General features: G+C 40.6%; 2 protein-coding genes across 2 annotated transcripts; one reads left to right on the top strand and one right to left on the bottom strand.

The window, feature by feature from the left end:
- Positions 1–6,419: 6,419 nt before the first annotated feature.
- Positions 6,420–11,264, top strand: badb (BCL2 associated agonist of cell death b). The gene is made up of 4 exons (XM_026161716.2): positions 6,420–6,589; positions 7,261–7,407; positions 8,446–8,666; positions 8,768–11,264. The coding sequence occupies exons 2-4, from the start codon at positions 7,269–7,271 to the stop codon at positions 8,882–8,884; spliced, it is 477 nt and encodes a 158-aa protein (XP_026017501.1). The 5' UTR covers positions 6,420–6,589; positions 7,261–7,268; the 3' UTR covers positions 8,885–11,264.
- Positions 10,610–13,600, bottom strand: LOC113018587 (putative oxidoreductase YtbE). Its single transcript, XM_026161710.2, has 6 exons — positions 13,447–13,600; positions 12,778–13,083; positions 12,506–12,651; positions 12,200–12,339; positions 11,958–12,116; positions 10,610–11,875 (listed from the first exon to the last, which is right to left on the bottom strand). The coding sequence occupies exons 2-6, from the start codon at positions 13,020–13,022 to the stop codon at positions 11,696–11,698; spliced, it is 870 nt and encodes a 289-aa protein (XP_026017495.2). The 5' UTR covers positions 13,023–13,083; positions 13,447–13,600; the 3' UTR covers positions 10,610–11,695.
- Between the last annotated feature and the right edge of the window lie 32 nt (positions 13,601–13,632).

The following is a 13,632-nucleotide window of genomic DNA, read 5'->3' as shown; positions in this document are numbered from 1 at the left end:
ATATAATGATAGTTAATGAATAAGTCTGTACCTTAATGACATATAAAGGATACATGTGTTTCAGATGAGCCTCTGAACTGAACTCACACACACAGCCTAGACCAACCACATGAAAACAACCCAACCATGTGATGATACTGGAGGGTTAAAAAAAGAGGAACAGACAGAAGTGTGGGTTTTTTTCTTTGTCAAAGCAGAGAACTAGCTTGGTTGGAACCTTTGCTAACCTTCAGCTCACAGAGAAAGGCAAACAAACCTTTGTTAGCTACTGTTGCTTCTTACCAAAATCAATAATCAAGTATTTAAAATAAGAAGTTTGAGATTTGAGATAAGGATTAAATTTACATGAGGTTGGAGCTACTTAGCTTAGCTTAGTGTAATAACTGCAAATCGGGAAATTAGGGCTGGGCGATATGACCCAAAATTCATATCTCGATATTTTTTAGCTGGATGGCGATATAAGATATATATATCTCGATATTTCTTTTAAAGCCAAAAAGTAAGAACAAAAAGAAAGTTCTTAGTCAAAGCTGTGTCCCAGATGTCACACAGGCACTTTTATTAACATACAGCACAGATGTACATGAAAAAAAACTACTTAAAAATAAATTATCAGCATTTATTAAATAATAATGCTCCATAAATAAAAGAAAACTATGTTGTTTTTCAAGCACAACCAGAATTCATACATAAGGCGCGCTGTCAACTTATGAGAGAATGAAAGGATTCTAGGCTGTGCAGTCCCTCTGGGCTGCACGGCGTTAGCGTGGTTAGCTCGTTAACACGTTGACGCCGTCCAGCCCCACGCACGGGGCGATGCGCAGTAACTCGTTAACGGAGATTTGCCGTGTCCATCTTGTCGTTGCCTGCAGGTGAAGCGATGGGGGAGGAGGGGGAGTTGTGGAGTAACGTTGCGTAGAGACAAAAGTGGACGAAAGAGAGGCGAACTTGTGGCTCCACAACTCTAATTATAACGTAACATAGACTACATCGATATAAAGGATATGATCACATCTTATATCTCGTATAAAAATATATCGATATTTTTAAAAAACTCGATATATCGCCCAGCCCTACGGGAAATCACTACTCTACCAGAGTAGTAATTTCACATTACAGCAACTCAACTTTTTGCTATTATAAATGAATACTGGTTTTTAAACCACCAAAAAATAACAAAAGTGTAAAATGTCATGTTCCAGTTTCACAAGTGGCTTTGTGTTGAATTATATATCTTCACCAAAGTCACCAAGTTACACTTTTATTTCTAAATAGTAAATGAAGATACCATTTAGCGATATTTTTGATTCTGGTAGGTGTATTTTTTGATTCTAGACAGAGCTAGGTTAGCCGTCTTCTTTATTTTCATTATTTATATTAAACTCTGCAAACTGGCTACAGATATGAAAGTGGTGCAAATCATCCCAGTCCAGAGCTGACACATTTGGGCCCTGTGTGGGCTCATTGTGACATGTTTGTCTCAGTTACAGCTCTGGCAAATGTTATGTGGAGTGCATGTGGCCCAAAAGTCACCAGGCTAGACAAGAACACAGCAGTGTTTTGTGGCCCAGATGTGGCCCAAATGCCACTACATAGCTATACATATAGGGTGGACCTAAGGCTGAGCTGAGTCATCGCGAACCAACAATAACTGCAGATATGGACCACTTTTGGTCCAAACATTGATTGCTATAAATGATCAAAGCACACTGCTTTCCTCTGTCAGGCTATTACTTGTTTGTTTGTTATCAGATGGGATCGATTTGATATGTTTTGATATTTTTCTGCACCACAGAAAAAGACGTTTTTACCCATTTATATATTCCCAGGCTTTAAGACCTTAGGAAGAGCTGGTTCATAAGACCAGCAAGCTAAACAAGGGCGGGGTGGATCAAATTAGAAAGCTGCTAAATGCCAGCTTTGTGATCACAGAGTGACTTGGTACTACAGCAAGGGAGCGGTCCGTATATAATGAGCATGTACCGAGAGCAGTGATGAAAGGGCTCGAGTCGAAGCAGCGGGCTGCAGGAGTGGATTCACTCTGATGTAGGTTAAGTTTGCTCTCTCTCTGTGTTCCTGTCTCTTTCACATGTGCCATCCTTGAATTTCTGTCTCTCCAGCTCATTTTTATTCCGTCAGACGATGTCACCTTTTCAGCTCCTCCGTTACCTTACCTCTTCCTCTGCACTCTCAGACACCTCTCAAATCCCTTGGACTGCTTTTACTTTTGATCTGTTCATCTGTTGCTTTTTCACTTTCTTTGTCTGTATCGCTGCATTTCAAAGTAGCGGGTACACACTGCATTTCTAATATTTTTTTCAGAACTGGGTAACCAAATTGTCCTTTTCTTTCATATCACCTTTCTTTTCTTCTCTTTCTCACTCAGGTATTCAAAAACTCCTTCTTCGCCACCAGCACAGAGCTAACTGACTGAACTTGGGTCTGCAAAGGCAGGAAAATATTCGAAAGGACAGAGTGCAGCTGTGGTGGTGCCGGTAGACAGGCTGTGTCGGGGCATTAAATTGAAAGGAACATTTTGGGATCTGCTTGGACACAACCACAAACACACACATACACACACACACAGATGGGTGCACTGAAACACACTGAGTGGTGGTTTGGAGACAGTGTGGGAGTGCATACGCCTCCATTTCCCAAAATAACTAGCAGATGAGGGGCAGGGAGGCAGGGCGAGGTTGGTACAGGGAGATATAAATGGATGCTAATTGTATAGCTCCTTCGGATAAAGCTCAAATCCAGCAGACTCATGCACAAACGCACACTTTCTGAGCTTCCATGCTTGCGTGTGAAAATTATCCTGATCATACAGAGTGCGTAAGAGCTTTGACACTCACACACTGTCATGGATGGCAGTTTTAAGGGGAGTACACACACACACACACACACAGATTAAAGCAGATATTAACTGTATAGCTTTCCAAATCCAACCCAAAGTCCCTTGTATAATTTCTATGAAATCCATCCCAAAATAGAGGTCAAAAGAAGTGAAAAAGAACAGATTATTTAATAATTTCTTTTCTGAGACGATCCATTAGTGTATGAAAGGCTTTGGATGTTTGTCTAAACTTGTAAACTCACATTAGCTCCATTTGGATACACTGAATCAGAGAATGCTGCATCACATCGCTTCAAATCACATCACAGTGTCCACAGAAACAGTTTGTTCCTCCTGTTCAGGTGTCATTTACTGACTCTGCAAAAACAGACTGATGGAAAGATGGAAAGAGAAGAATGATGTAAAGGTGGAGATGAGGACTAGAGGCAGCGTTACATTTTTAAAAACAAGTTAAAGGTTAATAATTACATGGTTGACTTTTCTGTGTTGATGATGATGAAGTGCAATCCACATGGGACATTGAGCCATATACAGGTTTGCTCGAGGCCAGGCTTTCACATTATCAGTTCTCTGACAGACGCATTATTGCTGAAGCCATAGATATGCAGGAACTCCCTCTGGAGCTGTAGTTACACGTAGGATAACAACAGTTTATGCCCAGTACTTTCTCGACTTAAGTTGCAGCTCAGTTTGTAGTCCTGCCTCCCCACCTGGTGCTCTCACAGGGAATAGCAACAAATTGCTGTCAGTCCTCCCTGCACTTCATTTCAGGAAGGAGAAAAGAAAAGAGCATTTTTCATCATAAATGTAATTTAAATGACTATGGAGTTACTTCTACCTGCTCTTTATAAGGCAAAGTTTGTATTGTATTTATAGTCATATTAATCAGATACAGTAAATGTTTAATCCACTGCTGAATTAGCATGTTTGTTCACTTAAATGCTCACTTAAATTAAACAGTCTCAAATGTTTGTATTAGTTTCATTTTAATAGAAAGAGACAGAATATCAACAAAAAAATCTAGAAAAAAACATTACATTACATAAAAGTTATAAATTTATTTGCATGTCATTGACTTAAAATGAGTATTTGATCCCCTATAACCGAGCCCGAATTCTGGCTCCGACACAACAACTCTGTTAACTCAGCCATTTACAGATACTCCCAATCTCAACTCATTATATAAACTTATGTCTGTCCACAGAATCAGTTTCTTCTGTTGCAACCTCTCTTCCAGACCGATTATTTGGAAATGGAAAGATCAGTCACCCTCAGTTTGGAGCTCCGTGATCCAAAAATCTTGGATCTTAGATCATGGGGTGACAGTGATTATGAGAAAGGTGTTTGATTAGCCCAAAACTACATGGGAGGAGCTTATTAATGATCTGAATGCAGTTGGGACTACAGTCACCACTGGTAACACATATACCATAATTGAATTCATAACTGAAATTTTGCAGCACCCGCAAAGTACAGGCCTGTCTTACGTTTTAGCTCGACCTGCCATGTTTGAAGAAGCTGAAATGCTGAGTATTACCTGAAGAACACCATCCCTACAGTCAAGCATGGAGGTGGAAATATTATGATTTAAGGCATTTTTTCTGCTAAGGGGACAGGACGACTTCACTGCATTGAGGGGCCAGTGGATGGGGGCACGTACCATAAAATCTTGCCCAAGAACCTTTTTCCTTCAGCCAGAATACTGAAGAAGGGTCATGGATGAGTTTTCTGGCATGACAGTGACCAAAAGCATACCGCCAAAGCAACAAAGGAGTGGCTAAAGATGTCTGTGAAGGTTCTTAGTGGCTAAAGAAGAAGCACATTAAGATCATGGAGTTCCCTAACCTGATTCCATCGAATATATATAAAATCTGTGGAGCAAGCTGATGTTTCAAGTTCCCAAGCAGTGCAGTGCAAATCAAGAAACTCTAGATGTTCCAAAGTTTTGGTACTTTGGTTTAGCAAAGTCATCCTTACCTTCACATGGGTACGTGGAATCATAAGAGGCCCCTGTCTGAAGACCTAAAAACCTGACTTGTAGACCTGGAGTGGAGCAATTTAGTAAAGGTAAGGCCACACTTTAAGGCCATAAAAGTCAGATCCACAGTGAAACTGTGGGTCAGTGAAACTCACTTCTGTCCAGTGACAGTGATGCTGAGGTGAGTTATTGAGGATATCCTGAACCTTTCTGTCTGCTTTTACGCTTTTAGCTGATGCTCGCTGGCATTAGTGAAACTTTCTTTTAAGCGGATCTAACATTGTAAGACTCAGACATTTAGCTAATAAACTCTCATGAGACATAAGAATGTAAGAAAACTTTTTATCATAGGAAAAGGGTCTTTTTTCTTTTTAGGACACTCAAAACTAACATTAGCTGGCATATTAGCTTATATCCAGTTGCTGTTGTCATTTAGCCAGCTGTCTGGAGATGGGAGGGTCACATGTTTAATCTGCTGATGATAATTACTGACAACAATATTGGGAAGTTTGGAGACTCCCTAATCAGTTTTTAATTACCAACAAAATTAAAGATATTTCTTATAAATTAATACACAGAATTTATCCATCTAAAGATTATCTTCAAAGCAAATTCAAATTAGACATTGATACAAGCTGTAGCTTTTGTAAAACTTCCAAGGACTCTACTATGCATCTTTTTTGGTTTTGTAACCTTGTGCAAGATTTTTGGCAGAGCTTATGTTTTTATCTCAGAAAATGTATTTAAAGGATTGGTACTGTTTTGGAAATATGTTTTATTTGGTCTACACAAAAACCAAAGACAATTCAACATTGATAACAGATATATGACTAACTTGTTAATTTTAATGGCTACATTTCATATTCACAAGTCCAAATGTTTAGGAAGACATCCCTCTTTTTATGTATTCTCCTTTGAACTTGTACAACTCCACTAACCCAAAAGCTATAAAAACTATGGGTGTTTGTGAAAGAATAAAGATCTTTCAATCACTTTATTCTTTGGTTTGATCAGTTACTTTTCCCCCTCGCGTGTTTATATCGTAGGTTCTGAATATTGTTCATTTATTTGTTTGTCTATGTTATGCAATCTTTTTTTTTTTTGTAAGTACAACACCATTAATGTGGTACTGTTTAATTCTATTTTGTATTGTACTGTTGTTTAAATAAAGGTTTGAATGAAAAAAAAAGTATTTTCATTGGCATAATTCTAAGTTCATAAGAAGGCATTAGTTTGTTAGGAGATGTAATGACACACTAATAAATGTATATTTTGTGAGTGCAGCATATTTTTTCCTATTAAACTAAATAAAAAAACAAAACAAAAAACAAATAAAGACTAACTGTAAAATTGCAGTACTTTTAATTTAAGAGCATTTTTTATGCAACCTCGGTATTATTTATTGTGTGGGATTGTAAAAGCGGGACTCTTAAATATAAAGTTTTATTATGCAATTTTACTAGAAATCCAGCAGTTAAAAAAAATGCGGCGGCTCTTGGAGTTAATTGGTACTGCGCATCTACGCTGCATATTACGGTAAGCCGGTGAGACAAACAAAGGCACAGCCCAGTCCTAGCTCGCAACAGTGACGTCAGCGCGCCGCTGCGGTGCAGTGACGCGCGGCGATTGGGTGAGCGCGGAGCTAAAGTGTGCAGTAGAGTAAAAAGACAAGAGGCGGACAACAACAGCTGCGACCGTATGAAGCAAACTAAAGACACACTCGCACTTTTGAGGCTCACACGATAAAGATTCGGGTAAGGAGTCGTGTTTTTGTGGAGTCATTTCCTTACAAACGCTGCTAGCTAAGGTTGGCCGGAGCAGCTTCCGCCCTTAAGGAACTTTCTTTTGTCCTCTTCAGTCAACAACAAAACAAGCGAGAGTGTGTTTACCGAAGAAGAAGGTGTATTGGTTAATTTAGCAACAGTCAAGTATCAAATCCTTATTAATAACACCAAATACAGGCCCGTGTTGTCAAAACAAGTCTGGTATCTTGTGGGTAGTTAAAGTGAAATACCTTTGGACCGGCCAGTATCAGAGGCATTAAAAAGAAAGATATAGCCCGCTGGGTGTGCTCTGTGGCTGTTCCACCGATACAATGAATTATCCCATTTTACGAGTCTTAGGTATATTTACACATAATTGGGTAATGTGTTATATGACAATAAAATTGCACACTTGCAATATAGCAACTTTTTGCAGTGCAGTCTTCTGTTAGAATAAGATGTAAATTTAAAAAAATAATCAATTTATCATTGTGGGGTTTTTTTCTATATCTGCTTGAAAGGTCAAAGGCAGAGCAACGCCAGTATTAACCTGCTGCGGTCATAACAATATTGATCTGTTATGTGCATGCACTTAAGGACACACTGTCATTTCTTTAACCGTTTTTGTCGTTCATATTTCCAACACCACCCTATCTCTCCAGATGTCAGGATGGCTGCAAACTTCAAAATTTCAGACAGTGATTCAGAGGCATCAGAGGAGGTAGGGGAAGGAGAAAACCAACAGTCAGCAGGACAAGCTCAAGAAAGCAAGCCCCAGACGCTTTCCCTTCCTGTAACCAAAACGACAGGTAGGAACACAAAATAAATTGTCTGATATACGGTGGAATAGCCAACCCCTTTGGACCATATCAACACTTAAAATTGTGCATAATTAGATTTGTGGATTAGTGATAACTCCCCAGCTCACGCGTTCAGATGTGGTCACTTTGCACCCGGTTTCCAAAACAACAGCCAAGGCCACAATGCTTGAGGCTTTCAGGCGATCTCCCACAAACCAGAGGGTGACATCGCTGTGGCTTCCTCTTTCTGTTATGTACAGTTTGAATCACGAGGTAGAACTGGGGGGGAAGCAAGGGATGTCCTTATTACAGTATGATATTAATTTTGGTAAGCAAACAAAAAATAGACTTAAAACACACTTGCTGAAAAGCTGATTGGTTTGTTTGTGTCTTTTAGTACAACCCAACCAGTGGCACGCACTTGGCATGAGGGGTGCAATTATGCGAACAGATTAAAACACTGTTTTTTTTTGTATATGGTTGTAAACATGTTTATAGCTGCAGTATTTATTTTTTTTAACTGTACTTTAAGAGGGCAAGCTGTTGGGACTTGTGCACTGGCTTTACTGTTCAGCCCTGGATGTTGCACCTTGTTGTATGTTGTGGATTAACTGAGCAGAAGTTCTGATGGCAAAACATATATTGCAGCATACGTTACCACAGCCTGCTCTAGATGAGATCCCCCCCACCCCTTTATTTAGCCATTTCTTGGCTGTATCTGTAGAGAAGTTTAGAATATATCCTTTCTCCTTATTTTTCTTGAGATGCATTCTGGGGTGGGACATTAAAATGAGGTTGCGTTGTAAGCTAACCTGTTTTGCATTTTGAATTGCTTCATTCAAAGCACTATAGGAGGATGTTTTGGCTCTTTTTTTTACCGTGCAGCTGAAAAGAGCCAAAATAACAGTGTACAATAACAGTCGCTGGTCGCAGAGACAACTAATGATTTAAATTCCTCTATTCCTACATTACTCTTTATTTCCTCCTTTCTATCTGCCTTACATTAAAACACTCTGAACCCATCTCACTTTTCCTTTTTCCATTTAGCTGCTGGAAGGCTCAGGGTGAACTCAGAGTCCCACACTTCCTCAATTGCCAGGGATGAGGAGCTCATGGCTAGAGGGGAGGATGAGGTCTGTACTCCCACAGAGGGAGACCCATTCAGGCGAAGGTCAAAGTCAGCTCCCCCTGCTCTGTGGGCTGCCAAGAAGTACGGCAGGCAGCTTCGACGAATGAGTGACGAGTTTGACAGCTTACTAGATAAAGGGGTAAGAATGGGAGTGAGTCAAGGCTTAAACTAGTTTTTTGGGGGAAAAAAGATGGTGATGATAGGTTGCTAACTTGACATTGTTCCTCTTTCACTGTGCAGGAGATGAAGGTCAAGAAGCTGCACCACTCTAAAACCTGGTGGAGCTATCTCTTTAGTCACCAAGAGACTGAAGGAGAGAACAACCATCTTGAAAACCACAACCAACGCACTGAGTAAGCACTGAGAGGACAAGGATACAAGGTCCGGAGGAGCGGATTGGGGAAACTGTAGCCGAGAGACAATATTTAAGATCAGAACAAGACTGAAGAGGATTTGGCTCGATCAAAAAGAGTGGGACGTGCAGTAAAAAGCAAAAAAGTACATGTTCAGTGAATCCCATCATAGTCATGCCATTTTATGTCATTGTTAACTACCTTTAAATAGAACTTTTGTACTCGTGTTGAGTGTGGTGTAAACAATGTTATTGGGAAGTCCACTGTGGAATTGAAAGGCAGTGATGAGGAGGAACTGCTGCCGGAATCCTGCAAAACGGATAAAAAGATGGGCCGAGAGAGGGGCTATAATCTCTTCTAAACACACAAACAAAGCCTTGTTTAGTCGTAGAAGAGACGCTCGGTTTAAAGACGCTTAGCATTACAGTTGTCTCTCACATTGACATTGCACGGTGTGCTGTGTATGGAGAGAGGAATAACACCTGACTACTGAAGGCCAAATTGAATGCTGTTAGATTTTTTTTTTTCCTTCCTGCTTTCCTCATTTTCATGAGGAAATCTCCAGAAGCTGTTCGTGTTTGACTTGCACGCTCATATTGTGCCAAAACGATCTGCCAGCAACAGGAGACAGTACTTTTTTCTTTCTTTCTTTTTGGCATTCGGTTTAGGCCTCTTCTTAAACAACTGTACTCAACTATCATCTGCTTTATATCACAAATTTATCCCAAAAAAAAAAAGGAAAAATCTTTTACAAGGACAATCTCTGATGCAGAAGTAATATCTTTTTTTGTAAAACTTCAGGGATAATAGCTGAGGGCGTTAAACAGTAAGGCACAATCCAATATGAATATGTTTTTAAAGCCTTGGACGAGCATAAACAAACAATTGAAATTTTTATGTGTAAATATTTTAACATTTTATGAAATGGTAAAGGGTGGGGAGGGGGTGAGTAAGATGGTTTAGCCAGATTTTATTAACGAGGTTACCGTGCTGTTAAGCTCGGCTAACCCAGCAATAGGCAGTGTACAATCCATGGCTGTTGTGATAAATGTTGCGTGCTGAGCTCTCGGTGCATGGGTGAATACAGAGTCCAGTCACATTAAAAATGAGGGATTTCCACTTGCTTTTTGCTTGAAGGATTTTCAGGAGAAATCACATCCTGATGTTTTTTGTTGTTTATTTTGTTTTTAATCAGTTTAAATGTGAGTTGATCACTTTGACCTGTAAGGGGATGTGATTAAAATGGGCTCATAAACTCTCATGCCTTAGCTTTAGAAGTGCTGATCTGATGCCAGCTTTGCTGGTGTTTTTTAGGCACGTAAGGCGCATAATATATATGCTTTATGGAAATTCTAACTAAGGGCAAAGATCAGCATTTCTGTGCAGCTCGGTAAACATGAGTGGGCTACTTGTGGCTTGTTTATAAATACGTGATTGCTGAAAATGATAGTGGGTTTGTTCAAGTTGTCTTATTCTTCCTTCCTCTCGACTTGTAGCGTTGAGTTGTGAAGTGCTCGGGTGTGCAGGCATTTATATGGTTTTCAAATTCAAAAATATATATATGCGTATATAAATATATATAGCTTGGTTTTTAATCAGAGAATTCCAGACAATCAAACGGTGGCAACTTTACCTGACACTCATCCTGTTCTACCATCCTTTTGGTCACATGTGTCTTGACTGGTCATTTGTCAAATTTAAACTACTTCCCATTATAAAAAAGGGATGAGGAGTTTTCTGATATCAGATTTCTAGAGACACGAGTGTTTAAGCAAGAAATAGCATTTTGCATTTTAACACGTTAGACCCATGTTATCCAATTGCAGGGAGTGCACACACAGTTTTGAGAACTCTGGGTCAGATTATAAAGCTTTACTCTGCTGAAAATAAAGATCAGATGGAATTTAAATGAATTTAATGTTGCAAAGAACTGCCTTGAACATGCTGTGACCTGTGACGGCGCATAGCCAGCCTCGTCTGTTTACCCAATTACAGCCTTAAACTTCACTGCTCGCTTTCACAAGTTACACTCAGAGGAAAAACAGAAAGCACAAAAATGTCCCGGTGCATTTACTGTCATGAGATTTTTAAGTGACACACGCGTACACTATAAAATGGCTGATGTGGAGTTTGGCAACTCTTTTTGACTTTAAACATCCGTGACAGTGAACACACCCCAAACCTGCCTGGGCACCTGGATTTTTTGCAACCATCCTTAGTATTACTTGAATCTGGAGATGTGTGTGTGGAGAAAATAAAAATTTAATATTACTTTTTTTTTCTTATTTTGGTTTCTTTTTCAGTTTTAATGACTTGTAAATGTATTTTCTCTACAACTGTGAAAACTCTGGTCTAAATAAATAATTTTAAGAGAGCTTTTAAAAGGTATTTTGTTCTTTTAATTGTCTTTACACAGGTTTAGAAGACCTTTGAGTTATGTTCAATGGAGATTTCTGGTTAGTCAAAGATATTAGGCAAAGGAAAGGCAAGAGATTATGAAGAATAAGGAGCAACAGTTAAACTGACAGATATGTAAAAGTTTTCGTTATCCAATAACAAAGGGAAAGGTTCTCACTAAGACATGGCTTATGGTTGACAATAAAGTCATGTGATGGGTGACGTTCCATAGATTTAGAGTTCATACCACAATATGCTGTATTTTTGTCTTGAAATTAACAAAGTGTCGACACAAAACTTGTAACAGCTTTAAAAAAAACAACCCAACCCCCCCCCCCCCCCCCAAAAAAAAACAAAAAAAAACTACCACTGTAAAACTGAAGACAAAAAGGCATCATGGAGGACACAAGCTGGTGTTTCAGGCGACCCCTGACGGATCCCAGCAGTACTTCTGTCCACAGTCCAAAGCTGACAGTCTGTCCATGTCTGCGTCGCTCAGTGTAAAGTCAAAAAGTCTGGCGTTCTCCTGTATTCGGTCTGCGTTTGATGACTTTGGGAGCACAGCGACACCCTGCTGCACCGCCCACCGCAGCAGCACCTGAGGAGAGGGACAGAAGAACCTTAAAATGTTTGCAATAAAAACAAAGGTATACCCAAGATAGCAGAGCGAGTGGGCTCACTTGTGCGGGGGTGCGTTGGCACTGCTTTGCCACCTCCAGGACCACAGGGTCAGTAACCAGATCTCCTTGGCCTAAGGAGGAATATGCTTGGAAACAGACTCCATACTCCTCACAAACACTCTTCAGCTCTGCTTGGCACAGACGTGGGTGAAATTCTACCTGAAGAACACAAAAAAAAACGTGAGATTTCAAACAGCTGCTAATGTCTTTCACTGTCCTCCATTCAAACTCCTGCACTGTACCTGTAGAACTGCAGGGGGGACTTTGCAGCTCTGCATTAGTTCTCTCATGTGAGCCACTGTATAGTTGGACACTCCAATGGCCTTCAGCTTCCCCTGGCCATGCAGCTCCTCCAGCGTGGCCCAACTCTGAGCTCGGTTCCCTGGGATCAAATATTTATTAGGACCTCATCTCTGCCGTTACTCAATGCCTGCTATGTTGCAGTGGAGGAATGAGAGAAGACAGCTTGAATGGGTTTTGTGCAGTTAGTGCAGCAATGAAATATAGATCACTCGAAACACCTGAAAAAAAAAAAAAGTGGAGTCTACCTGGGTTGCTCTGATCAGCCACTGCTAGACCCTGCGTGCCAGGCCAGTGAATCAAATAGAGGTCAATGTAACCCAAGTCCAGCTGAGACAGGCTGTGAAGGGCACCTTCCATAGCCCGCTCACCCTGATCCTTAGGGCCCAGCTTACTGAAACACAGGAAGAGAAACAGGGATCTGAATGAGCAGCGCAACACCTCAAGTCAGCTTTAGAAGCCCCAATGTGTTCTCTTAGAAATCATGTGTCAACTTATGCTTTAGAAGCCTGTGCATCACCTGGTTATGAACACATCCTGTCTGGTCAAGCCATGCTTGTGCAGGAGCTCCCTCAGGGATCGGCCCATGTCGGCTTCATTCCGGTAGACGGCTGCACTATCAAAGGCCCGGTAACCCGCAGCCAGGGCGGCATCCACGGCGCGATACACTTCTTCAGAGCCGTGCAACTTGTAAGTCCCCAACCCCAGGAGGGGCATTTGAACCCCAGTATTCAGGGTAACAGAGGAGGTGGTGGTGGACGACATCCTGGACTGCAAGGCCCTTCTTTACTTTGCACCCTGTTAGGAATAACTGGTTTGCCAAGCTCTATCAAAGACGGATAGAGAAAGTGAGTTTAGCTGGTTTTCTGCTGCCCTTTGCCCCATTTTGTGTGTTACATCACTGGAAAATTGCTTGAAAGCACTTCCTTAAACTTGGTAACAATACAGATTTTATCTTGTTCCACTAGAGACTTTTTGGTGCTTCTCTAACGCAAAATAAGAAAGGCAAGCAACACGAAGATGTAAACTAACATCACTAATTTAGCTGGTCACAGTGTATGAAGACTATGACACTTGAAGAGCACTTTTAATAATTTCTGTAGGCAGACACGTGGACATTACAATGCAGGAAGGGGACGGTATACTCTAATATATAAACAATTTTACGTGAAAAATATTTCCACCCCACCTTTTTTTCACCTCAAGTGACTTCTTTAGGAAAGGCGGTGCATACACTGGCAGTGTCCTCTCAAAGAAATTACTAACAAGTTATAAAGCAAAGGTAACTTCCAGCATGAGCACAGTTTCCTACTACTAGCTACCATATGTGGTCAGCTGACAGTCACGTGACAGTTGGGTCGGTTTTCGCCGTCAC

This window comes from Astatotilapia calliptera, chromosome 3, assembly GCF_964374335.1.
Source record: "Astatotilapia calliptera chromosome 3, fAstCal68.1, whole genome shotgun sequence".
In the NCBI taxonomy this organism is placed as follows: Eukaryota; Metazoa; Chordata; class Actinopteri; order Cichliformes; family Cichlidae; genus Astatotilapia; species Astatotilapia calliptera.
The sequence above is the reverse complement of the archived record's forward strand: the minus strand, read 5'-3'. Positions and strand labels throughout refer to the sequence as shown.

Excerpts from the sequence above, each read along its gene's own strand:
- badb (XM_026161716.2), top strand. The coding sequence starts at position 7,269 with ATGGCTGCAAACTTCAAAATTTCAGACAGTGATTCAGAGGCATCAGAG. Across the intron at positions 7,408-8,445 it reads TCCTGTAACCAAAACGACAG|CTGCTGGAAGGCTCAGGGTG; the intron begins GTAGGAACACAA and ends TTTTCCATTTAG. Across the intron at positions 8,667-8,767 it reads ACAGCTTACTAGATAAAGGG|GAGATGAAGGTCAAGAAGCT; the intron begins GTAAGAATGGGA and ends TTCACTGTGCAG.
- LOC113018587 (XM_026161710.2), bottom strand. The coding sequence starts at position 13,022 with ATGTCGTCCACCACCACCTCCTCTGTTACCCTGAATACTGGGGTTCAA. Across the intron at positions 12,340-12,505 it reads GGCTGATCAGAGCAACCCAG|GGAACCGAGCTCAGAGTTGG; the intron begins GTAGACTCCACT and ends ATTTGATCCCAG. Across the intron at positions 12,117-12,199 it reads TCCCCCCTGCAGTTCTACAG|GTAGAATTTCACCCACGTCT; the intron begins GTACAGTGCAGG and ends TGTGTTCTTCAG.